Below are 27,851 nucleotides of genomic sequence, written 5' to 3' on the forward strand. Positions count from 1 at the left end.
CACACACACACACACACACATACAAACTTCATGGTTTCTCTGGGGGGCAGCTGTTACACTTTGGACACTTGTGTGTACAAAAAGGTTGATATGACATAACAGTTTTCTCTTTCTAACAATTCATATAAAATTTGTATAAATGTACCATTCCATCCAGATGGAACAATAAACATAAAGGTGCTCCCTCACCTGTACTGACATAGGAGGCCATAAGCTTTTATTTTGGGTTCACCACAAACTATGACAGGTCTCTCTCTCTCTCTCTCTGCTCAGACTCTGGTCCTCCTAAAACTAATTGCAGTTTCTTTCTCTCTCCCTCCCTGAGTGACAGCGAGGATTTCGCTGCGCCCGGAGCGACGTCACACTAAGGTGGAAGAAGACGAGAGCATTTTTTTCCTCCCTTTATCATCCAAAGAAAACACATCGTCAGACTTGTGGCACACAGACGCCTCTACCTGCAGCCGGTGCGCACCCAAAAAACCCCCCCTGTCCCATCAGCGCGTCAGCTCAGAGCGCACGGGCAACATCCATCACAAAAGCAAACTTTTTTTAATTGTTATTATTTCATCGGAAGGCAGCAGCGCTCATTTTCGTCTTTAATATCATTTCATGGTTAAAAAAGAAAAGCAGAGACTCCGAGCTGTCCTCACAAGCAAGAGTTCGTGTCGTGCGCCGTTTCGCACTCGGGGAGGACCTCGCCGCCCTGTCGCCTCTCTTTCCTCCTCAGCCCGCGGTGAAAACTGAACAGTTGTAATGTGCTGCGACAGATAGAGCAGAACGACAATGAAGAGGTTAACCACACCTTTGAAAGCGGACGTCTCTTCAGTAGCCTCTTGACCAACTTTGCTGCGCATTAAGATGCGCCCGACAGAAGAGGAGTTGGATGATGAACCTTTCGCGCTCTCGTTGACAGACAGTTTCCAGTGAGATTTTTTGCTGAGTGGCGCCGTCAGAGAACGAGAACCTCCTATGTATTTCAGAAATAACCCAACTCGGTGTTGGCTTAGCTGAGTCAGTCTAAACTTTGCTGGGGGAAATTCTCCTTGAGGATTTGCAGTGTTCAACATGACGGTTCGTCTATCGCGGATCCAACTGGCCCTGTTCTTTATCCTGCTCTGTCCGGTCAATATCATCGGACTGTGGTGGTAAGTGTTGTGTCTTTACCACGTGTTTTTATGTCTCTCTGTCCGCTGTCAACCTGAGATTCACATGAGCTCATCCGACTTAGTTTTATTTAGTTTCTGCGCGCAAACATGGGGCGTAATCATGTTATCTATAATTATCCACAGCACCATCACTCAGCATTAGCTTACCGGCTTTTCACCTAAATACTCACAATGCTTCAGATTGTTCCCGGGATATCCCGAGACTCTGGTCCAAATACAACTGTCTGTGATCACTATAACTATCCAAGGCTCCAGCAGCAGGATGTGAAAGAAGAGCTGACACAATAAAGAGAATCAATAAAAAACGACCACATGAGTAATGACGCACACAAGTACTTGTTGCTGAGATTAACCCTAAAATAAAACATCTTAGCCTGTTTAAATTTGTTGTCATGCAATGCAGTTATCAGTATATATATTTTTTTCTCTTTATGTTCCTCCAATAGCGCATGGACGTAGGCTTATGCTACAGCTAATATATGTCCCAATAAGTAAGAAACAGCCTAATTTATAAGTAATAAGCAGTGAATTCCATGAACACTCACTGGACACGTGAGGACCATTAAAAATTCACAAGTCACAATGAGTCTTAATTGGACAGAATAACGTGGGTTCTCAGTGTGAGGGAGTTCATTAAGATGCATCTTTTTTTTTTTTGATGGGAGTAAGGTGTTTAGAGTGTGTAACAGGCTGGAGTAGGCCAGAGGAACAAGAGACAGAGAGAAACAGGGAGGTGAAAGAGAGGTGTCTGCTGTTCATTGCCTGCAGTAATAGGCAGAGGAGAGGGGAGAGGGAGCACGGTGGAGGTGGTGGGTGTTGATGGTGTGTGTGTGTGTGTATGTGTGGGGAGGGGGGGTTCAGAGTAAGGAATGTCAGGTGGCCCTCTAGGCACAGTGGATATGTCATCATAAAACAATCCATATAGGCTCAGCTCTGCAAGGTGTGTGACAGCTGGACAGACAGACAGACAACCCCTCTGCAGATCTGCTGATAACATGTGGGTCTGTCTGTCTCTCTGTCTGTTGGGCTTTTGTTGTCTTGTGCTCTCTGTTTCATTAGACAACATCCAATGTTTCTGTCCTCATCTCCCTCTCTCTCTCTTTCTCCCTCTGTCTCTCTCTCTCTCTTGTTCTTTCTCCCTCACACACACACTTCTGCAAAGTAGCCGCGTTTGAATGTGAAGCTTTGTGTTTTTTTTTTCTGTCCAGCGAATCCTCCCACTGTTCATTCACAGCCCAGTCAAGGTCAATGTGGGATGTAGTGTCACAGAGGCTGTGTAAGTGGACTGTACTGTATGTCCTTGTAAAACTGGTAGATGTGCTCGCTGCTCGCAGCTTCAGAATATGTGTCCCCACATCTGTTACTGGGTCAATAAGGACAGACAGCCCAGTAACTCAGCTGGTTAAATCTCTGTCCTGGTCCCCTCTGATCTCCATCGTCAGATCTTTCCATAAACCCAAACTCATAATCTGTTCTTGTTCGATATTTTTCTATGTTGTCAGACAACTGAATGAGAACAATACAACATTTTGCTGTTGGCTCCGAAATGCTTCTCGTTGACCAAGAGCAATGGTACAATGCTGCAATATGGATCAAATCACAATTTTGTAAAGTTTTTGATGAAATCAACATAAATATTAGCTCATGACAAAATTGTATAATGTTGTTGTGTAGGCTATATCAACATTTAAAGGGAGAAAGATATTTTTAGTTAGTTGTCCTAACTTTGCTGAGGCGTAATTTCCAGTCTGTCTGTTATGTCATCATTTTCCAAAACTTGTTTTTCTTATCCACACAAAAACACAAGGCTGTTTCTTTCAGATTTATCCACTCTGGTGTTTTTAAAGATTGAGTATCAGGTATGATGAATGTGAAAATAGTGTAGATGATTAGGCAAAATGGGGAGAAAAAGATGGCTCTGTGGTATGTAGGTGTCCTAGTATGGACATACTAAATCAGATTAACCAGAGGGTGCTGATCTGTGCTTTGACCCAGCTGTGGAGAAAAAGAGGGGGGGGGGGACAATGTCCCTGGAGGGGTCAGTAATTTATCATACTGCCTTTAAACACGTGGTTCACTTGGGCTAAATCTTGCAAAGAAACAGCCATGGAATACACCAATTATAATTATAATTTAAAAAGTGTATTCTAAATATGACATAATTCATTATGGATCATTGCACCAATATTAGTGTTCTTTCACATAGTCACTATGGTGTGATCAAATAACACTGAAGAATAAAATAAAGACTAAATGTTTGCCACACCTTCAGACTAACCTTGTCATATTTATGGAGTGAGCTTAACTGAATAAGATCTGACTAAATTATGCTGTTTATTATCATTTTTATAATGTTTATTACACCGTCCTATTGGCAGCATGATCTATTGGACTTTTATCTTTTTAAAAAAGCTGTAGAGGATTAAGAGCGTCAGCATTAAGAAATCACCTACTTCCTCCTAATTCCCATTGACATACGTTGTCATCTTCTTTCACTCACTCACTTATTCATTGGCTCGCTTACTCACTCACTCACACAGACATGCGATACGCACATATTCATGCAAAGACACACACACAGTGCCCGACTGTGGTGCAGCTAGGGTGAAGCCACACCTGCGGGTCGCTCCCTAGTCTTTCAGGACAATGATGCTCTCTGTTGAAAGCTGCTGGACATACCATCGTACATCTCTCCTTCTCCGTCTCATGCGCGCTCCTCTTGAATGTCTCTATCTCTGTCTGTCTTTAGTCATACTTGTCTTTTGAAGGAAAATACCTATCATATAGATAGGCCGTCGCTGAAGGAAGAGAGAGAGAGCTGCAGTGAGAGACGGACAGTGGAAGAGATGAAATGCTGGGAGATAACTGTCCTTTCAGAGCCCCTGCTGATTAGAGCGCTCTAATCATTTGGCCTGAGAGCAGAGAGCACAGCTCAGAGTCTCAGAGTGAGGAATGCCTTTGCTCTCTTATACTAGTTTTGACTGCAGTGCTTAGCAGGGCCAACTTAGTGTGTTTGTGTGTGTGGTGTGTCTGTCATAGTCCCAGTTTGGCAGACAGCCTGCCTGGAACGTGCCACTGGCCCACAGGTGCACACACACACACACTCACAGTTTTGTGTGTGTGTGTTGAAGCTCTGCCCTTTGTGTGTTTATGTATGTCGGTACAAATACATCTTGAACCAGTGGATCCTGGTTAATGTGTTTAACATGTGCTTCGAGATGTAAAAATGCTCTAATTTAGTCATACAGTACTCTACGTGCACACACACACACACGCACACAGTAGAGTCTGAACCATCATCATCACCAGAGGAGAGTTTCATTGTAACAGATCTTATCTTGTCCACTCCACTCCGAGTCTGAAAAGCTAGATGTCTAATCAGGACCAGGGTGATGGGCACAGATAAAGATTAAATGACGATGTGGGTTTGGCATCAGGTAGAGAACTGAATTAAACGTGTTTATGTGTGTATGTGGGTATGTTCGTGTCTTCAGTTGTGTGCAAGCCTGAATTTCTGACATTGATGATGCAATGTATTCCAGTGCCAGACATATAGACAGACAGGGCAGAGAGCAAAATGGTTCAAGTAATGTCCAACATTGCAAGCTAACAGATATTTTACATCATTTGCAATGTAAAATAGGTTTAGAGAGTTCAACACAAATTTCCCCACAGGGACAATAAAGTAGATTGAATTGAATTGAATTGAACTGAATTGAATTGAAATGAAATAAATCTGTTCATTTGCAGTGTTATGCTGGTAGTAGGGAGTATTTTTCCTTTATGTTGGCACTGTTCAGAAACTTTTATCAAAGCTGTCTGAGCCGATTCCATTTGTCAAATTGCTTGCAATGTTGAATGGGCAAGATTTCCCATCTAATAACAAAAACGTCAGTGGCCACATATCGTTAAATCAATGACTTGATGACTCTGACCTGCTTATACCCTTTTAGTGGCAGAAAAATGTCGGTGGAGGTGTCTTTAGAAGCATAACAATAGCAATGTTACTATAGGGCTTTTCAAACAGAGAAAGAACTTACCTACAAAAATGCTACAGATCTCCGACCAATGTTTTAGCAGCTAGCCCTATTTCAACAGACTTCATGAAAATGCTTGCTAATGTTAAATTGTGTTAAAATGGCTTACTTTGATTAATTACAGTAACAGAGCTATTGTTGGTTAAACTGTATCGCTTCTCTCAAGTCACAGCAGCATTCACAATGACTTGGCTTCCCAGCATAGACTGTAGATGAACATAGCCTCCTTGACGACGCACATGGTTTTTGAAGAATAGTTTTGAAAGTCAGAGTGGGTTGCATCTTGTTGCCCAAAAATGGCCAAAAAGATGGGGCACATGTGGCAAGGATATGCTGCTGTTGGCATTGTTAGCACAGCTGGATGAGTGGGTGTATTGCTCAAACCTTAATCCAAAGCTCTTTCCTGTACTGACTAATGAGCTTGTTTATGACTTAAGCTAATTCGGCAGGTGTGGTGAGTGCAGACACCAATTGTAGCTAGTTAGTGCTAACATATACACAATAAAATAATAGGCTACTTGAGTTTTACCCACCTCAATAAACAGCAGTGCAGACTTCCTCGTGTTCTGTTATAGACCGAAATTGTTTCTAGTACCACGCTGTAAACATGTTTAATTCTGCTGTAAACCATTTTATCAGGGGAAATTTATCGTAAGGATTAACTCACTTTTGGCACCAGCCTCAAGTGGCCATTCAAGGAACTGCAGTTTTGGACACACCATTGTTCATTTTTTCACCCTGGTGGTTGCCACTTGGTTCCTATAGCCGTATATTTAGTGCTTAGCTCCACAGACCACAGAGTACATTCCTGTACATTCACACACCTTTAAACCTCTGTGTCATCTGTTGTCTGTTGTTTGACAGTTTTCATGATTTGGGGCGTCTGGCCTGTTGGGTGTGTCACAGTTGTAACAACAGAACAAACTGTGGATGTTTTTCTTGTGTCAAATTGGTTTAGTAGTGTTGGTTTCCTGCTGGTCAAATTTTATTGCTACTGTTTAAATTGGGTGCATAACAAATTAAGTGTTTTTTTTTTTTACTTTTTATTGCAACAAATGCCATTGTTCTTATTATTTTGTACAACAAAAAAAGGTGGCATGTTTGAAAGTGATGAGCGTGTCTCAGACTGCAGGGTCAGGAGCACTGAGAATGGCACTTGGACTCTTGGCGGAGATGCTGAGGAGGTACTAAATTAGTTCCCATCCATCTTCAAAATTAGTTTGGGACTGCAGACAAATTGTACATGTGTTTTGATTTCCATCCCCATTTCTTTATCACCTTTCTTATCTCATTATGTCTCCTCCTTATCTCACATTTAACCCCCGACAATTTTTTCCCATCTCTCCCTAGCTTGTCTCCATTTGATCCTTTTTCTTTTCCCTTTTTCATATTCACTCTGGCGTCTTAGACTAGCGCTTGTCGTGACTTTCTTCATCTCCAGCATACTTGGGGGATTAAGGAGGGATGAAATTCACTCATTCGTGGGTGGAGTGAAAAAAAAGAAGGGCCCCGTACAGTACAGCACTTCATCTATGGTGCCGTGAGATCCTTTATGAAACCTGAGGTCGCTCCTAGCACCGACGTCTAATCTCTTTCTGACCCACCTCTCGGACCAGAAAGCACCGAATAAGGCATCTATTTCTAATTTCTTCTTATTTTCCCCCTCACTTCCAGCTATGGTCCACTGTGAAAAACAATCCACCCAAGCTGTTTTTGAAACAAATAAAATGTAAAAAATGTCACTGATAAGACCTCACATATTTCAGGCAGTCCAAGCAACCACAAGGTAAAGCTTTAGTTCTAGATTGGACTAGCTGTGAACCTGTTGCAGGTGGGAACAGCATTGATAGTTGCACTATCAGGGCTTTTGATTTTTCTATGTTTTTTTGTGTTTTTTTACTTTATCTTGATTTATCTTTCCGTCTGTATGACCCTGTCTCTGTTTTGGGACTTTATCACGATGAAGAACTTTTCATCCGAGACCGTGTTTCCTTTAAAACCCCCTGATAAAATCAGTGACTGCACATCCCTTTTGGTGTGTTGTCTTATCCGTTATCTGTTCAGGAGCTGCACCGTAAATGACAGACAGGGAAATGGTGGAACTTTGCATGGGAAGGATCTGAGGATCTGATTATTGTCTGACTTTGAAGTTCCCTCTCACAAGTGTGTGTGGGCTTTTGTCTGTGTGCAGGTATGCACTGTTGCAAATGCACCTGCTGTGCATAATGTGTGTGTGTGTTTATGCAAAGCAGTGTGTGTAAATTGCATGTATGAATATGCACCATCCCATTACAGTTATTTGAGCTACAAGAGGGTCACATTGATTTGTGTATGGTGCTGTAGAATCAATACACTCATGCAAGTAGTTCAGGCCATCGTTGTGGCTGCGCAAGATGACAAATAACAGAATTCCTGCAGGATTTGAGCTCAGGCCGACAGTTACATACATCATTTCTAACCAACCAATACGATCAGAATAGAAATAAAACAGAAAACACAGATACATTACATATTCTGTCCTGTCAGTCATTCTCAATGTGCTCCTAGCTCTAGTGACTTTATCTCTGACATTTTGACATTAGAAATTGCTTTTTTAAAATACTTCTCTTTCCTTGCTTGTCTTCACTCCTGCACTTTTTGGAGTCAGTGACAAAGTATTTGCCCATTTTTCAGGGTTGCACACTTTAATGTTGCACTGTCCAAACATGGGCAAGAATGCGGGGCACCCACATTCATCCTGTTATCCAGTTAATGCACCCCATTTTTGGGTATGTCTCCAGCGATGCGCTTTTCCACCTGAGTTCACTCGCCCTTTTAGATTCATTCCCTTTTTCTCCTCATCATGCCCTGTTTTTTAGACTTCTATCTTAGACAGTTGAACGCAGATTATCAAGAACAGCCGTCACCCAACATTAAGCAATGGTTCAGACTGAAAGTGTGAGCTACAGTAAAGTAAAGAGGAAAACGACAAGACACTCTCCCTCTTTTTTTGACAGTGGCTGAAATAAGATGGCAGAGAAGAGGTTCAGAAGAAACCTAAACGCAATACAAAAAACAATGACTAAATGCAAATTCCCCAGATCCAGCGAAAATTTCACAAATGAGTTTGCATTTTTTGTGTGGTACAAAAGAGATTGAGTTAGTGCCAAGGGAGAAACTTTATAAGGAACCACAGTTAATTAAAAAGTGCATAATTATACAAAATATTCTGTTTTATAAAAATTGTCATTAAAGTTAAACAGCAACTGCTCTTTTGCCAGTTGCAGCCTTTCTGAACCTCCTTCACCTTGCAATCTTTTTTTAATTTTTTTGCCAAAAAAATTAGGAAAGCTTCTTCACTCTGTCGTCGCTGTCTAACTGTCTCTGTCTCTCACTTTCAGACTCTTTCTCTCTCTGACAGTGATATGGGACTCGGAACAAAACTCCATCCAGTACATTCGCTAGTTTTACAACTCTACACCTCCCATTATAAAAACCAGGCTGGCTTTTGTGAGCTGCTGACAGAGCTGGCTTCCCAGAGCTGCCCCTGGCACATGCACCCGCACAGGCACACACATAGGCACAAACAAGCCAATTCTTATTTTCACACCCAGAAAAATTTTAAAATTGAACATATTACATAGAAATACATGTCTGCATCCACCAATGTGGATTTAACTGTCTGACATACACATGGACACATGCACACCCATACACACACACACTTGCTTGTGGCATTGGGTAGATAATAAGCGGTTGTTAAGAGGGAGTGTGTGTTGCTAAGTATTATACATGTACCTGCTAATTAACATGTACAGACTGTCTGTATGATTTGATTATGTGTGACTACCACACACATTGAGAAAGTCCCACGCACACGCAGTACATGTAGAACACCTGTGTTGAAAATAATGTATTGTGTCCATAGCGATATTGTCAATACACTCTCAGTAATCATAGAAGGAATGCAACAGTGGGTGTCCCTGGATTGTGGTACAGATGTATGTGTGTGTCTGCCTTTGCAGACAGTGCATATACACTCTGGTGCATGCAGTTGTCTGTGTGTGTTTGTGTGCAAGTGCATTGGTTAGTTTTGGACCATAATTAGCAGGTTGTCAAATAATGTGCCAGATATCATCTAGCTACAAGTGAAGTTTTCATTCAATCACATTTTGACATGTCAGTCTGTCATATGAGTGACGTTATTAGAATAAAAACAGACTGGTTTTCCAAAAACTTCAAAAACACTGGCAGGGTGTGTGCAAGGATGAATATACATGCCTGTGTGAATGTGTGTGAAAATGTCTTGCTCTGTATCAGACCGCCGAGGGAGGAGATGGGCAAGAGTGTTTGTTCTGCTTCTTAAAACAAACTCTCGAGGCAGATGAATGATATCAGGCGGCGCGATTAACAGGCACAAGGCTGAATGAAAACCTGGTCCTTTGCTCTCTCCTGCTCTCTGTGCCATGTGAACTCTTCTGATTCCTGTTTCATGGGAAAAGTTATGGATCGGTTATGGACTAAAAAACTCCTGAATCTCAGCTGATGTGATGGAGTAAATGAGGTAAATAAAAGGATGTGTGTGTCTGTGTGTGTGTGTGTGTGTGTGTGTGTGTGTGTGTGTGTGTGTGTGTGTGTGTGTGTGTGTGTGTGTGTGTGTGTGTGTGTGCGTATGGGATAAGTGGCTGATAGTAAATGCAAAAAGCAGAGGAAAAGAGTGGAAATAAAGTCATCTCATAAAGCCACTTTCCTGTTATACCGCTGAAGTGGCCACAGAGACTGGCATTGCTTCAAAGTAGTAGAGCCAAGCCATTAAGAGTTAGAATAAACTATTTATCTTTATTATATATACTCATCTGTCAAAGCTTTTGAGGAGGTCTACAGCCCGTATGTGTATATACTGTATATTTTAATGTTTTAAATATTTGAACTACATGCGGCACACTTGATTTATCTCCCTACACTTTTAAATATGTATTTTTTTTCTTCTTCTTTTCTGTAATATAATATGTAGACTTTTCATTTAGATGGTTTTAATCTTGGAAGGTCTTAAGGAGGGCTGATTTGAGTAGAATGTGTGGTTTAAGCATTGAAGTCCTTAACTGCTACACAAATCTCCAGAGAGGCTATATCATCTGAAAATCTAGAAAGTCTGCCTTCTGGTTCACCAAAATCAACTTAGCATTAAGATCAACTGTAAACGGCCTGTCTGTTAAGAGACTTCCAACTGTGTGACTTCCAACTTTGTGAGGACCACACACTTCTTCCGAATGCAGTCCAATAGCAAAATAGAGACCGAATGTGACGTCAGGAGATGCCTCTGGGAAACTCTGTGCTCTCTTGTCTCCCATGTGCCTATGCAAGAGGCACATTGTCGCCACGGCTGAGATGTGGTGGGCAGAGTTGGCAGGCGTAGCAGCCGCAGAAAAAAAAACTTAGTTTGCATTTGGTTTGTGGCTGCTGATGAGTGCAGCCACATTGTTTACTGTGTGATTCAGTTAACAGGTGTTGCTCAACACAAAAGAGCATGGAGAACTTTCTATTGTCGTCATGTCACTACAAGGTTTTGTCCTCCTCTCTGACGTTGTTTAAAACTTCTTGCAGGGCAGTGGGCAGTCCGCTGGTGATGGACCCCAACAGTATCTGCAGGAAGGCGAAGCGTCTGGCAGGGAAGCAGGCTGAGCTGTGCCAGACTCAGCCGGAGATTGTCAGTGAGGTGGCCAAAGGAGCCAGGCTGGGAGTCAGGGAGTGCCAGTACCAGTTCAGGTACCGCCGGTGGAACTGTACTAGCCACAACAAGTACTTTGGCAAAATACTCCAGCAAGGTGAGTAAGGGAGGGATGGATGTTTAGTTCCTCTTTGTCTCTATGATGGCAGCTCTTTTAGTCCTTCTTTTTCCATCTCGTTTAGTTTGGTGTCCCATTTACATCCACAAAAGTTCAACATTTGGGAAAATGCACTATTGGAGCCAGCTCTCTGTGTAGAGTAAAGACTGGAAACCAACACCTCTCGTATTATGTTTTATCCACGTGTTTAATACGTATAACAGCAGAAAAAATATGACAATTGGGGTTTTTTTGTCTGTGGCTGTGTCTTGGTCAGGTGCAGTGACATCCTGGGTTCACTGTGATATACAGTCATGGTTGTGATATGATATAGTATATGTGCTATGTCCTGGCACTGTAGCCAGATATTAAACAGCCAGATCGCTGCTGACCTTCTCGTTTAGCTCAGTGTAGGAGAGCTTATTGGGCATTATCAAATTCCCTGTAATCGTCTTTGCTCTCTCGACGACCTCTTTTCATCGAATTTAAAGTTCATGCATAAAAAGAAGAAACAGATTAAAAACATTGTCATGCCCCATTTTTCAACTGCGAGTGCCTTAGGATCTGAACCCATGACCTCATGACCGCAGCCGGCGGCCTTACGTCAACTTGAGGTCAGATCCCCGTCTGATGGCAGCACAACAGACAAGGGCAGCTGTTGTATTTCAGACCAGACGTATTCACACTTGACTGACTCTCCTCTTCATCAGATTGGGCTCGCTTGAAGTGATCAGCTAAGATTGCCCGTTCCCTTAACATCTCTCTGAAGATCTCTTGACATCTTCCTCCAGCTCTTTGAAGTTTGTAATATAACTGATGTTGGGTCAGCACCGGGTCTTTTGCAATTACTGTGTTGGTTTTCCTCTCGTATGATTAGATTTATAGAGAGCTGCCTGTCTCTTTGACTGCTAATACAGAGGACCTTTATCTGCATGTTTAGTCAACAAACAGGCAATAACTAATATTAATACACAATAAAAAAAATAATTAAAAAAAACGCATCAGACATGTTATTAAATCCATTTTGGGTCTGATTGCTGGCGGAAGTTTTGTGTTCTCCTTTGATTAACATCACAAGGAAGTAAGGAAGTGGCATGTGACTCTTTGATTTAATTAATTTACCATGCTTTAACACACAGGGAAGACTGGAGAGTGAATTGTAATTTTCAATCTACAGGATTTTTACAACTTTTCCATTTTGAAAAATGTGTGATTAATTCATAACAATTTCAAGTTTAGCAAAGGGAGTTCAATACTCTTAAAATGATGTTTGACTGGTGCATTAACTTTAAATAGTTTCTTGCATCGGAATGAAAACTTTTACAATTACATGAATATGAATGGCACCTGTTTGTAAATATGACTTTTTCAAATGTACTGTACTGTGTCAGTGTGGATCTGTTGCACAACTAACATTTAAGCTTTTAGTTCTGCTGTGAACAAAGCTGAACATTTTGTAATTTGATATTTTATAAGAATCATAAACTCCTGCAACAGCAATTAGTCACTGTAATGGAAACGTCTGAAGTTTGCATCTATACAGTCATTGTGTAACATTAGAAACATGCAAAGTTGGAAGTTTGATACACAAACAAGCTCATATCTGTCTGCATTGCTATACATTGTTTGCTACATTCTGTTTGTTTTGTGGACAGCTTAAAGTTCTCTACACCAAATCGTGTCCTGAACCATTCACTCCAATAATAATACAGACTATGTTAGAGCACATCAGCTTCCCATATGAGTGTGATTTAGCTCCACTCCTTTACACCATCAAAGAAGCTGGCAGGATTGTGTCAGTGCCTCGTGTGACTGAAACTGACATGGTTAAAGAGCATATTGTTTTGTCTCTTATCTCCTCTGAATTTACGACTCTGCCAATGTTGCCAGTGTCTCTGACGGAGAAATAAAGAAGGGGGAAAAAGAAAGACGGCAGAATGATAGATTGAGAAAAAAGAAAGAAAGAGGAAAAGAGGGGGAGAGGAGGCATGAATATACCAGTAAGAGACAGACTAGCAATTAATCATAAATTCCTGCCTGTCTATAAGAGAGGCCAGAGTGCTCCTCTGTTTTGAAGTCTTTGTCCTCAATTACCTGGATCTGCTCTTAATGGTTGTTTATCATGAAGTAGTACCAGTAAATGTCAAAATAAAAGTGCCTTTTTATGTAATGCACTCTCTTTCTAAGTGGTTTACTTAACCTCATTGACCTCTGTTTAGAGTTTTATGTGATAGGGTTATACACTGACACACACCTCCTAACTGTACAGTGAAAACAAAGCCACGGGGTGTTTGGGTCTGGAGCATAACCAACCTGGCTGAACCATCTTTTTCTTTTTTTTTCTGTCTCCACTCTACAAAAACATCTCGGGGCTATCTTCAGCCATTATTCAAACATAACCGTGCTGCACTTGTGTTATGGGCTGTGTTTGTTACCCAACCCTCCTGTGAGATTGGATTCGCTTTGTGGCATTGGTGCTGCATGTCAGTGTGTGTGTGCTTGTGTGTGTGTATGTGTGTGTCCAACTGGGAAGCAGTTTTGTCCTTGTTATATTTTGGATGATGAACATGATAATGAAAACATCACTTCACCAGCTGCATGAAAATGAAAGAACACACACATATTCGTGTGGCGTAGGGAAGGCAGATACCTATTTTGACTGAAGGCTGAAGATGTGTGTGTGAGTATGTGTGTGGTGTGTTAATAGGGGTTTTAGTCGATTTCACAATATTATTGAAACACTGCCATTTCACACGTTTATATGCCAAGAGTGTGAATGAATGAACATGTCGACACAAGGATGAAATCTTATTGTGCGTCAGAATCAAAATGTTCTCTTCTCTGGACATGAACCTTTCACACACAGTCAGCTCCAAAGCAAGGTTGATTTTCTGGTTTGATGTAATTAAATTGTAGTTATTATCCTCTTTTCCTTGATCTCTGCTGCACTCAAATAACACACGGCCCCTGGAGCGCTTATGAAAGGCTGGGTAAGCCAACCAGCACACCGTGATGCTGGGAGTGACAGGAGGGATGCTGCGGCTTTCCTTTGAAGGTCCTGTTGGGTTGTGCGCACGGATGTAAGGACTTGTGTAGGATAAACAAGGGCACTTGCTCTGGGCTGTACAATGGTTGCACATTAATTAAACCAGTCGTCAATTGTGTCAGAATTTTTTAGAACTTTCTCATTTATAATCTTCGTAGGTTGTCACACAGGTATAGAGGCATGATTACACATGTTTACACCTTTGCACACTTCTCCATGCCCTATTTAAGTGGTATTTAAAGAACTATCATATTTGTCAAACAGTAGTGATCAACTCTGGCGTGATAATGAAGACACTTTGACACCATGGCTGAAAGTACATTTGCATATTAGAACCAAGATCTGTTGGGACCGTATACCTGACCTTAATAGACAATAGACGGTTCTGCAGTTTCCCACCACAATCCAAAACATTTTCTGATAACTTGGAAAGTGAATTCATATGGTTTAATGCTGCAGCCTGCTGATAGATTGGTCCTTTATCTGTGGTACCCTGTGCCTCTCATCAGTGTGAGCTCCCCACCTTCGCTCCACCATAAAACAGAATATAGTAAAATATACAATCAATGTTTTATATTTGGATATAAATCTTGTTTGTTTTATATACACTTATATAAGTGGATCCATACCTGTCCTCCAACTCAGCCACCTCTATGACTTTGTGGCCCATTAGATGCTGCAGGATGAGTTGGAGCACTTCCACAGCTCACTATGCAGACTGATCCGCGTGCATTTGAGAAATGAGTTCCTGCAAGTGTCACACAGAAGTAGAACGAGAAAAACATGAGAAAACATGTTTTCTTTTCTACCTCAGATTAGAGCATTAGACCTCCCTTGTGTCTTGGCCGAAAGTAAGAGTATTAAAAGAATATGTGCTAATTCTTGCAGAAGGGACCTCTGGAATTAGAAGCAGACATAGACAGGCCCAGACACCCACCGTGGCAGAGTATTTGTTTGGAATTCATGTCTCCGAGGAAAATATGAAACAGGGTGCCTCAAATCATTGGATTTTTGATAGCTTCTTTTTACACAAAACAATGCTCTTCTCTCTGTGTTTGCGCTCTCTCTCTCTTTTTAATCCTGTGATCTGTTGATTTTATATTCTGTCGTTTAACCTCTTTCTTTGTCTACTTTTTACTGGGTTCATTTAGCCCGTTATCACTTACACTTTCTTTTGCATCTGGGCCAAAAAAAACAGGCGGTTAATAGGACAAATAAGACAAAGTTAAACACATGTCAAAATGACAATTGTCCTCTGCAGAGTTGCCTGGTAGATGCAGTGTTACTTGAGTGCATGTGAGGACATCTGGACAGGCTCCCAGCTTGTTTGGATACAGCTTGTGCTACTATCACCATATTGTTCTAATAATGAGTTGTGTGCTGATGTTTGACACACGTGGTTCCAAATCAACCCAGGGATGTTTTGAAGATGACACATCTTTGATTTGAAACTGTCGCTGCTTCTGAAAGTCTGAGCGCTTTTCTGCTGAGCTGCAGGAACAGTAAGGTGTGGTCTGTCTGAGCTGTAACAAGGGCATGCAGTGCGCGCGCACAAACGCACACACACACACACACACACACACACACACACACACACACACACACACACACACACACAAACAAATATAAACCATGAGATTAAAAACATTAGACAAACAGACTATTTGTGAAATGTCATAAATACTTAAAATCTACATGAAACAGTATTTGTCACACACACAAACGCGTTGACGCACATGCACACAAACTTACACTTACATTTCCCTGTATTGGAGACATCTCAGGGTGTTGGGGCGTACAGCTGGTATTGATATCACGGCGTGCTGGGGTGTGCAGGTTTCGTCGCACGCCATCCATTCTGTGTGTGTGTGTGTGTGTGTGTGTGTGTGTTACCATTCCTAATGAATCCCATTCACTGAATCATGCGATATGGAGTTGGCAGTGTTGATGGTGGTGACTGCACGCTCACCGCCTTCCAGCTCTTAGAAATAAAAGTCCTCTGCTCAGTCTCCACACACACACACACACAATGGCCGAACAAGTGACTATTCTTCCTCCTCTCGTCCCCTCTATTGCCTTTGTTTCATGTCTTTGTGACATAAATCTTTATTAAATAGCTCACATCCAATGCATTTCTCCATTAATACATAAAAAAAAACATTGTCATATCCCTAAAGAGTTGGGAACTGTAGTATTCAGCAAACATGACTTAAACAGGTCCAAGAGGAAAACACATTACCCAATGCAGCAGGGTGGTTCATCTATGAGTCTTTAATAATTACTGGACACAAAGTTTTTGGAGCTCTGTGGCCCAGAGGAACACAGGTCAGGATTTGTAAACACAGATGATACAGATTCTCAACTCCTTTCTTAGCTGCTCTTTTCCTGTGGAGTAAATAACAATAGCTGCAATAACTGAGGATAAAGACACTTTTAGAGTCAAGGGTGAGGATGATGCTGAGGCCAATTGCGAGGACAGATGATCAATTTGCAGTTGTGGTTGGACATGCCTTTAGCCAGCAGTGTTAAGCCCTGCGCCTGAAAATAAACCAGCAGCTGTGGTGTGTTTGAGTGCACAGCTGAGTGTGTGTGTGTGCACGCGGGACAGAGAGAGAGAGAGAGAGAGGAAAAGCCACCCTCTCAGCACGGCAAATCCAAGCGACGCTTCAGATTGCTTTCATCCTGTTCCATGTAGTTGAGATATGGACTGACCGACTGGACGGAGGGACAGATGTCTGGATGAATGGATGGATGGAAACGCGCCTGTTGCACTTGCAGAGCTCTTTCTTTTTCCTATAGTTGTTATCCTGGGATTGATTGTGGACGACATGCATGATTTAATACAAAAGACCTGCGTGTGCCAATGAAAAAATCAACAGATGTTGAGTGTGATGTGGTGATGAAGTATTTATCATTTGAATGTACTGTCACTGTATCAGGATCAAACAGTTTAACCCTGTGTAAAGTTTGAAGGCGTGCATTGTCCAAAACGTTGAACTCATTATGTGAATGAAAGCGAGTTCCAGTCCTGTTCTCAGTTCTCGGTGTGGGCCTGTTTCAAATTAGATTATGAATAATTCCTTTAAATACATACCTTTCTCTGTCTCATTACACATCTGCATATCACTTAACTCCTGCATTTTAGTGACTTTGTAAACCAAACTTCAGCAAACTCAGCCTCCACTTTTTGCCTATCTCTTTCACCGCAGATATCCGGGAGACAGCGTTTGTTTATGCCATCACGGCGGCCGGGGTGACCCACGCCGTGACCCAGGCCTGCAGTATGGGAGACCTGCTGCAGTGTGGCTGCGAGGCCACCAGGAACAGAGCACCTCCGAGGCCTCCTTCACCCTCGTCGCCCTCGTCCTCCTCGTCCTCCTCCTCTACCTCCCCCTCCGGGGATGGTGTCAAGTGGGAGTGGGGCGGCTGTGGAGATGATGTGGAGTTTGGTTATGAAAAGTCAAAGCAGTTTATGGATGCCAAGAGAAGAAGAGGCAAGAGTGACATCAGGACGCTCATAGACCTGCACAACAATGAAGCTGGGAGGCTGGTAAGAAGTAGTCTCAGGGTCTCATCACAGCATTTTAAATTAGTAAAGTTAAAGGGATAGTTCAACATTTTGGCAAATTGGCCCATTGCCATAATCCCTATAGTCATAGCAGCATAGGTTTGTTACCTTTGATTGTCGGTTCAAGCTATTTTTAGAACGGCAGAGCAGAGCCGCGAGCAGGTCACAACTTGTCCACCAGAGCGTTTTGGAGTTGTTGGATTGTGTATTTGATGAGTTTGATGAGGGAAACCAAGAAATCCCATTAGCCTCCGTAGCATAGCTCTGAGCAGCTTGCGGCTCTGCTCCACCGTTCTAAAAATAGCTTGCACCGACAATTAAAGGTACTGTAACGAGTTGAACTATCCCTTTAAGAATACCCACCACAATATAAATGCACTTCATGAAAAAAAAAACTACTGCTACTACTACTGTGTATAACACAGGTCTGATCTTTCACTGCTCTGGAATATTCTTCATTCCACGAACATGCTTGAGAGAAAGACATCGCCCCCGGCCATATTTGTGTAGCGCCGTAAGCCGATATTCTGACAAGAATCAGGTTTCTGAAACACAAAAACAAGAACGTGCCACACATTTTGTTTTCAAGCCTCCGAGGCAGATAGCTTCTAATGTTTCCCCAGCCCCTGTTCAAGTTTAAAGTTCCTCTTTGTTGCTCTCATGGACGCAGAGTGAATCACGGCCATGGCAATTCAACACGCCACGTTTCAGTTCAGTCCGAGTTGATGTCAGACAAGCTAATTATGTTCATTTATAGCGAGGCACGGAAAATCTTCACAATGGCATTTACTTTGAGCTGTCAGTGTTGTGTTGATCTCGGTTTGTTACACCCACCTTGCAGAAATGTTGACACATGCACAAGCAAATCACGGAGTTGCAAAGTTCACAGCGGCTGAGGTCAAAGCCAGGTAGAGAGGAAAAGAAGAGAGGAGAGGAGAGGAGGATTTTGGGATATAGTCCATGCATGCATGTGTACTTGTGTACACATTTTGCAATTGTGTGCCTGTGTGTGTGTGTGTGTGTGTGTGTGTGTGTGTGTGTGTGTGTGTGTGTGCGAGTATGTGATGGGTTAATTATGTGCAGTATAAGTGAATGATCTGTTGTCAAGGCTTGTTAGATGTAGGAAGGCCCGAGGCAACAAGGAGAGAGAGGGGGGTTGTGGAGTTAAATTCCTTCTGAATAGCGTCTGCTTTTATCTTACCTATCTATCAGTGTGTGTATGTCCGTGTGTGTGTATGTGTGTATGTGATCTGGTGGCTTTGTCTACGATATATCATAAAAACACAATAAATTACTGCTTTAGAGAACATGTCATTTGTCAAAGGTAGTTCTGCTTCACTTCAGGGTACGAGGTTAACACCTCTTTGCTCCCTTTTTTTCTGCCTGACCAACCTTTTTCTTTCTCCATTTTTATTTCATCTGCTTGCCCTCCTTCACCTCTCCTCTCTCTCTCTCTCTCTCTCTCTCTCTCTCTCTCTCTCTCCCACCATGCATACCCCTCTCTAAACCCACGCCCCCTCCTCTGCTGCACTCTCCCTTCCCAGGCGGTGAAGCTCTACATGCGGACAGAATGCAAATGCCACGGGCTGTCCGGCTCGTGCACCTTGCGTACTTGCTGGAAAAAGATGCCTCATTTCCGCGAGGTGGGGGACCGTCTGCTGGAGCGTTTCAACGGCGCCTCCAAGGTGATGGGCGGCAACGACGGCAAGACCCTGATCCCCGTGGGCCAGAACATAAAGCCGCCGGATAAGCAGGATCTGATCTACTCAGATGAGTCGCCCGATTTCTGCCTCGCAAATCGGAAAACAGGTTCATTGGGGACACGGGGCCGCATGTGCAACAGCACAGCCATGGACATCAGCGGTTGTGACCTGCTGTGCTGCGAGCGTGGCTACCGGGAGGAAACGGTGGTGTTTGAGGAGAACTGTCTGTGTCGTTTCCACTGGTGTTGTGTGGTCCAGTGCAAGAAGTGCTTGGTCCGTAAAGAGCTTAGTCTCTGTCACTGACGAACTGATGTTGAGAACAGTCAACACCACATGGTTTATTATAATTACGTCTGTTACTTTTTGAGGTGTTTGTTGTAGTTTGGTTAGTGTGAAAGAAGGAAGGGGTTTGAACTTTTTTATGATGATCCTTCTATTCCCATTTTTTTTGCACCAGTTACTATCAGACAATGCCCCCAAAGAACTTCATTTCAAGTAGCGATCAGCTTCCAAAAAGACGTGAGGTGCTGTCCAGACGTAAACAACAACCACATGAAACCAATGGATAACAGGGACTATGCTATATACTTTTTCCGAACTACCTACTTATCATTTCATGTTTATGAAAAAGGACCAAAGAATGTGAAAATGTGTGTTTTCCATCTAAATGAAAGAGGAGGACCTTTGCTGGGAGGACGTAGACATGACCAGCTATCACAGCTTTTTAGTGTTGCTTCAAACCAAAGAGGCATCAGCGTTTGCATTAATTTTATGTAAGTGTCCACAGTGAAACCTTGTAGGTCTCTGAAGATTTTTTTTCTTTGCATACAAGAGTCTATTTGTTACCCCAACAAATACACATAGTTGTATCTTTAATTCTTGATCACGAAGAATCAGAGCATCCTCATCCAAAGATCTTGCAAACTGATGATGTTCCTTACAGGAACTGTAGCCAACCATGTCATAAAGCAGGAACACCAAATACAAAAAGATGCTGGTCTTGACTTTACTGCGTCAAAAATGTACCAAAAAGGGAAAAAAAAGGCATCACATTATCATATTTGAAGAATGCTACCAACACCATGTTTTGTGGGTGTGGACTTGGCCTGCGAGCAAAGACTGTTATTTATATTAAGATATGATAACAAGACTACTCACTTCCATCTCTCTCAGAAGCACTTTGGATGCGACGGCTGCCATGGACTTCCTCAATAGTTTGGCAATAAAACCTTTTTTTTTAGGAGTCGGCTGTTTCTTGTAAACCAAAAAGAGAAACGTTTATTTACATGACATTGTTTGGTATCAAGAAAATGTATATGATGTATTGTGTTTATCTGTTATGATATACAGGGCTAATGTAATAATGCACTTTGGATGTTAGCTTTCATTTGATACTGTATGTAAGTATGTGTGTTTGTTTGTGTGTGTGTGAGAGAGAGAGTGTGAAAGTTATCTGTGACTGTGTGTTTGTGCAGGTTGGCCAGTTTTCACCGTATCCTTCAGCGGACAGTAGCTTTGATATATCTCTTAAGTCTCTGCCTGATGTTAAACTGCATTCTGATTGGTTATTAAAAGCACACAGCTCTTTGACTCTCTGTCTCTGTGCGAGGCAGACTAGACCTTTCATTTGTTGTTCGGTTTCAGTGGAAGTATGTTTTCCCATAAACCAAATCATGTCATCTCATTTACACAATTTTTATTACCAGAGGATGTACAGTGACTATACTAAACTATAATACTACATGCATCTGACTGAGTGCTCAGGTAGGATGGTGTTTCACCCTTGAGGACTCAGAATCATCTCTCTTTGCTCTTGATCATAAATCTAATTGTTCCCATAGCTACAGTACATTGTTAGGGTTTTTTTCAGTGCACCACCACTGACCACTGGTTACACCTACAGTGGATAAGTCCCTTCTTTTATCAGGCTGTTATTGTTAGCAGTCACTGTCTTCCTAACAGTCACTGTATATCCATTGACTATACTCATCTTATTACTGACATGTGAATACACAGCATTTAAAAAAAAAAGAAAGACAAATGCCTACATCTTTCTGTATGAAAATGGTACATGTTGAAGGTAAGACATACAATACGATTAAAAATGCCAATCAGTAGAGCTTTGTACATGGTAATCTTGATTTTCAGTTTATGATTGTCACTTCAGCATAATGGCCCAAGGTGATGCTAGTTCACAACCCTGAGTCGGTCAAATAAACAATGCTGAAAGATTTAGATCTGTCAATCGATGATGAATCATTTCAACATCTGCTTGTGCTAAATTAAACACACTCCACGTGCTTCAAATTCTTGAACATTTTTCAAAGTAGGTTTGGTCATGAAGGCATTGTCAACAGTTAACCGATAAAATGACAGTGGCATAATTCAGTCCATTTCGGGGAACAAATGATACACAATTCATCTATTGTCATTTATTTAAATGCAGTTTTTCATATCTTGTTTTAGATTCCATTCTGCTCTCCATTGTTGTACTCTACAGAAATCGTTTCATATCTGGATGTTACACTGCAGCTTCATTAAACGTAAACGTTGAAAGTGACAAATGTCTGTGGCTCAGGTGCAAATCACTACTCAAACAAAGTGTAAAACATTCGTGTTTTTATTTAATCTTTTTCTTTCCATGCGCTGTATCTGACTTACATGAGACGTGAGGTGATAAGACATTCCTTTTGATAATTTAATACCCCTGCAATATTTGAACCATGTTGACACAGTCAGAGGTTGAAAATGATTCATTGACTTTTAAACCTCAAGATCCCCATGTGAGGAAAAAGACAGGGAAATCAGCACTCAATGTTTCATACCTCGTAGTTTTATGATGTTACACTAAATTTATGTCACTCTGGACTTTGAATGTGGCTTTAAACCCAATCCAGGAAACAGAATATTTCACACCAACCCACTTGTATTAAATACCTGCTAGGAGGAACAACAAAAAGATAGATTCCATCCCATTAAACATTTACACACTAATTTCAAAACATTCTCATATTACTTTTTCCCCCTCGAGACTTTCAAGAAATTATGTTTCTATATATGACATACTTTGTTTTAACACAGGCACCAGGTCAAGGTTTTGACTTCAGGGATGATTTTAATCTAACTGGATCCTCTGCCTCGATTAGATTCAACAAAAAGAGGTGTTGTTTTGAGGTATTTATGCTGTTGAAATGAAAAGACAGAGGGGGTGAAAAAAAGGAAAAGCCGACCTGTATTAGTTTGAGCTCTACAAGTTGACACAAGTACTTATTTTCCAGGAATTTATGCACAGCGGTGTGTAGTAGTTGGGCCAAGAGTTGTGTTTAAGACATGGAGAGGTATAGGCCCAATAGGAGGAAAGTGCCATGGGGCTCTTGTCTCCTTCTGTCTCCTCCTAGCTCTCCTCTCCTCTCCTCTCCTCTCCTCTCCTCTCCTCTCCTCTCCTCTCCTCTCCTCTCCTCTCCTCTCCTCTCCTCTCCTCTCCTCTCCTCTCCTCTCCTCTCCTCTCCTCTCCTCTCCCCTCCTCTCCTCTCCTCTCCTCTCCTCTCCTCTCCTCTCCTCTCTTTCCTTTAAGCTGTGCAGGCTTTCACTGCTGCATGGGCAAAGCCAGAGAAAATAGACAAGTGAGCAGATAGATTTATTGTAGCATTGGTATAAATAGAGCTGCCTGTCGACATCTGTGTGCATGTGGCTGCATGTGTCTGTCTTTGTCAGTCAGTGTTTGTGTGTGCGCATGTGTGTGTGTGTCCATGGGAGCGCGTGGCCAGGTTAGAATGGGCGTATTTTTCCATGTGTCCCTCTCAGAAGGAAATAGTGCCTGAGGAATGCAGCATTGTCCCCGCTAGAGATGAGCTTTGTCTCCACCTGAGCTGACTGTTCTGGGCTTACACACACAGCCGCACACAAAGCGTTAATGAAGGGTTGCCGCTGTAAATGGCTCTATAGTGTTACACTGCAGACTGTCATTTCCGTAGATCAGTCAGATAAACAGAGTTCTGCCATCTCTTATCGCCTACAGTGGAGTTTTGGTGGTCCTCTGTTTATATTTACCGTGCATTTACATTGGGTGTGCGCTCACTTGCATAAAACACGACAAGAGATTAAATAAAACAAGAGAAATGAGTGGTCCAGTGTGGGGAAATGAGCAACAAGGGAGCACAAATTAATGAATGGAGGTGAAAGGAAAGGAGGGAGAGGCTGAGAGGAAGATAACGAGAGAGAAAGAGACACAGAAAGAGAATTTAGAGGTAACCTGACACTATAATGCTCTTCCATTTGTGTGAACTCTCCTCCAATCCTCTATCAATCTAGCAGTGAGATGTTGCTTACACAAAGGGCACATCCAGAGATCAGCTCTGTGTGGGGTTTCATCTGATACCAATGACTGTAATTATAGGAGTGGGAGAGACAGACAGACAGAGAGAAACATGTTTAATACAAACCATGAAATGAAGCAATCTCGCTTCTTTTACAGATGAAATATGCACTAAAAGTATAATTTATCATGCTTTGGAGATAGTAGACATGCACGTTCTCACAGTTGCGCACATCCGCGTACAGTAAACCCCACACATAGCAACCATGACGTTGGCTTGTGGTGTTTTGGAAGAGCCGGTGAACTTTAAGAGTTAATGCAGGCCCTGGAGGTGATGGCTCAGCTGCTGCCTACGTTCCACAGCCCACCCAACTAGGCTGCTGCTGCTGCTGCTGCTGCTGCTGCTGCTAGGGGATTTAACAGTCCATTCTGTGCACATCAGTGCATCTCTGTCCTTTTTAGGTACAGCTCGCCTCAGGTCCCCTTTAGTAACAGTTACTGTACAAAAACAAACAAAAAAACACATCAAGAGTATTTGACTCATCTTGCACAAGGCAGTTCCAGAATACGAGGTGAGTCGAGTGCTAAGCCAGATGAATTTCAGTGCGGTCCACCTAGAGTAGTTTCATTATAAAATGTTTTTCTCCCTCCCCCTTAGGAATTATACTGTATGAGAAAATCCGAGTGCTGTTCTTGAGGAACCTGTCATCATTGCAACATCCTGAAACAACACTTGCTGCCTTGAGAAACACTCATTGACCCACATTATTGTTGTGGGTGGATAAACATTGAGATGACCTCGCAATGAATCCTATCAGAGTCAGAATCTCCCTCTCTCTCTCCCTCTCTCTCTCTCTCCGTCACACACACACAGATACACACACAGTCTTACTTAAGAGATCTTGTCATTTATCAAACTCCGGACCCCCCACCCCCACCATCTTCTCTGTTATCTTGAGTTGTGAAAACATAGCTGCCAGAGGTTGGTGGGAGACGGAGGGGGCCTGCTGTCTATTGTGGCTGCTTTGGCTCGGTATCTGTTCCTGCGTGAAGACATGGGCAGGTCTCTCTCTCTTTAGGACAGAGACAATAAACAAGGTTGTTTGTACAACAAGAGTCATGGAATGGCTTGATGGAAAGCAGACCAACTAGCTCACAAAAGCACATGCACATGTGTGCTGGCAACATGGGATCAGTTGTCTTAAGTATCATTTCCCGTTTCTCAGAGATGAGAATAAGTGAGCGATGAAATCTCAGCGCTCTGCACAGCCGTCCACCTCGGCTGCACGAGGCCGTGACAGCATTCAAGTGAGGACTCCGATCACTGGAACATACATTGAACATAGATTAAACCATTCATGTTGGTGTTTGAACACAAGATGGCGTCCTTGGAGCAGAAAGCTGACTCACTGTGACGCTTCACAACCATCCCATCAGGGCTGCACTGAGTGCTGATAGCAATGATAGCAAAAAGAATAATAAATCTCCAATAAAGTGAATTATACTAAATTGAAATAAATTAAATAAAAATAGCAAGTACAAAATAATGAAAGTAACAGATAATAAAAGGGAAACATGGCAGAAATATATGGATTGTCCATCGAAACTAAACCTGCCTGTCATTTTTAATCCCCTCATTTTCAGCCAATGCAACCATATGCACAATATTTAGATTATGTTTGCTTGTGTTAAGTGTGTGTGTATGTGCTTGCATCACGCTTGTCCATGTGTGACAGACAGAGAGAGGCAGACTCTTATTGGCATTTTCAGCTTCGTAACACATATAATTGTCCAACTGTTCTTTATACGGTCATTTTGCTGTGAAGCTATGATAAGGCTTTGTAAACACATTCTTGGATCAGCTGCGCCTGCTACCTCGCATTCTTTCCCGCGTTGAACTACTACACACACACATGCATGCGCACACAAAAACACATATCTCCCAAGACTGCACGCACACTTAGGCAGAAACTTTTGGAGATAACAATAGCATGCAAACATGTTGTAATCGTCCCTAATTAAAGACACCCAAAGGTACCCTACAGTAAGTGAGGCAGTGAGGAAAACAAGCGCTTTCAATTCTTCAAAACAAAGACTGGGCTGATGAGTGTGTCAATGTGTTAATGTGTGAGTAAAAGTTTTTCTTTTTTCATTTTATTATTCTTTCTTGCTCTTTGTTCACAAATGGGTTGCATCAAGTAGCATACTGAGTTATGTTTTTTTGGTTAAACCCTGTCTATGTGTCCATTATGGTGAACGACGGATGAGGTTCTACAAAGGTCATGGACTGGGCTCAAATCCAGGACATAGTCACATGGTGTGCACCTTAAGGCACCTCAAAAAAAGTGTTTTTGAGGAGGACACTGATCCCCAATGTATTTATGTGACTGTGGCCTTTTCTTATTTAACATAAAATAATGGGATATGAGAAGTAAACTAATTGTAATAAGTGAATTACTGTGACTTGTGTCTTTCCTAATTCTGTGTGAACTGTTTTTAAATTTAACAATTTCTGTGGAAACTTTGGTTGAACTGAGCTCCAAGAATACAACTTTCATTTTCTCCCTTTCCCAAAAAATACAACCGAAGAAATATTTTCTTTTCCAATCACCAGAGGAAAAAAAAAAAGAAACAGAAAAAGAAAAGAAAAAAGCACATGGAAGTTTAGCATCCCACTTTGGTGCCTGTTTTGTTAAAGAATCCTCAGTGAAGTTTTACCTCCCCTCGGGCATGTGTTCTCTGTGCATTCTGTGGATCGTTAGGATCATCCAAAATAAAGCCAGTTCTCACAGCCCTGGGATATTTTTCATTCCCCGCAAAGATGGATTAATTGATTAGAACCACACCACGGTCTCGGCATGGGGATTGCAACACAAATACAATACATGACAGTAAGAAACAACTGTGTGACAGTTCTAACAACATGCATGTGTTACTGGCTCAGGGAGGTACATTTTGATCTGCAGTCTAGCATAGTATACTGTAGCTTCTCAGGCTGTAATTAGGTAAAGTGACCAACTGTACAGTAACAAAGTGTCACTCATGGTGAAGAAATCCAGAGCCCGTTGTCCCACTCCATCTGTGAGAGAAAGCGATGCAACATATTGTTGCTTCAGTCAAAGTGTTCTGGGAGTCAGGAGACGAAAACAACATGAAGTGGAGTGTGTGTGTGTGTGTGTGTGTGTGTGTGTGTGTGTGTTGTGGGGGGGGACTGCTTTCGCATGAGTACATTTTGTTCTTAACTTTCTCTTTTTCAAACCAATACTTCAATCACAAATGCCATTGATCCTGTAAACTGATCGCTTAACTGGCATCCCTTTCATTTGCCCCGGCTTCCTTCGGTGTAATGGCAACATCTGTCCCTTCCTTTGCACTGTTTGTCCTGTCCTGTCTGCTCCCCACATTTCACACGAGATCACTTGCAAAACATATGTCCCCGCATGCAAAAACATACAAACACCCCTGCATATTGACAGCCCCATGCACCCACACTGTTTTTCTCTCTCTCTCCCTCTCTGTCGCATAGACCCGCACAAACACACACAGACAGGGCCAAGAATTTGCTTGTTAGAAGTTAGTTACTAGTGTCGAGCCTTGTAATTGACTAACCTCTGCTCCGCCGCGCTCTCCTCTGCTTTGCTCATTTTCATCGGCTCAGTCCAAAACTCTCCAAGAAACATGAACTCCGCTTGAACTCCCCTCTCAGAGAGACACAGAGAGTAAGGGTGTGACAGACATAACTTATGTCAGCTAATATAGTGCGCAGTGTATTGTCACAGTGTTTTTGGCAGCATGTGTGAGTGGGGTTCAGAAAGGCTTCAGAAAGGCCGAGACTACAGTAGAAACAGAGAGAGAGAGGATTAGGGATTTTTGAAAAAATAAAAAATAAAAAGCCGCGAGCTATCTTTAAATGACTGTATGTTATAATTATTTCTGACCTCGTATCGTAAATCCTATCACTGTACCTTCTACTTAATTCAGGATGTATGAGATCCCAGGTTGAGAGTAGCAGTGGTTTGGGTTCAGGATGGTCCCATGCGTGCATTAAATGGAGAAAGTAACCATGACACCCGCTCTGCTATTTCTGCAACAATGAAGTCAATCTTAAAAAGTTCATGGCAATAAAGGGGGGGCTGCTTCAAACTAATGGAAGCTCATTACTGTTCTGTATAAAATGCACCAAAGTCACGACACTATGAGAACTCTCTACAG

General features: G+C 42.1%; 1 protein-coding gene across 1 annotated transcript; it reads left to right on the forward strand.

Annotated features, from left to right (window-relative positions):
• The first annotated feature begins 266 nt into the window (after nt 1-266).
• On the forward strand, nt 267-21,055 carry wnt6b (wingless-type MMTV integration site family, member 6b). Its single transcript, XM_085765001.1, has 4 exons — nt 267-1,145; nt 10,787-11,007; nt 17,263-17,603; nt 19,166-21,055. Exons 1-4 carry the CDS (start codon nt 1,066-1,068, stop codon nt 19,625-19,627), a joined length of 1,104 nt encoding a protein of 367 aa, XP_085621127.1. The 5' UTR covers nt 267-1,065; the 3' UTR covers nt 19,628-21,055.
• The last annotated feature ends 6,796 nt before the right edge of the window (nt 21,056-27,851 follow it).

Source organism: Trachurus japonicus, chromosome 21 (genome assembly GCF_045865225.1).
Source record: "Trachurus japonicus isolate A0001 chromosome 21, Traja_1.0".
NCBI lineage: Eukaryota > Metazoa > Chordata > Actinopteri > Carangiformes > Carangidae > Trachurus > Trachurus japonicus.

Coding starts and splice junctions, on each gene's coding strand:
- wnt6b (XM_085765001.1), top strand. CDS start 1,066: ATGACGGTTCGTCTATCGCGGATCCAACTGGCCCTGTTCTTTATCCTG. Junction 11,008..17,262: donor TGGCAAAATACTCCAGCAAG/GTGAGTAAGGGA, acceptor CTTTCACCGCAG/ATATCCGGGAGACAGCGTTT. Junction 17,604..19,165: donor ACAATGAAGCTGGGAGGCTG/GTAAGAAGTAGT, acceptor CTCCCTTCCCAG/GCGGTGAAGCTCTACATGCG.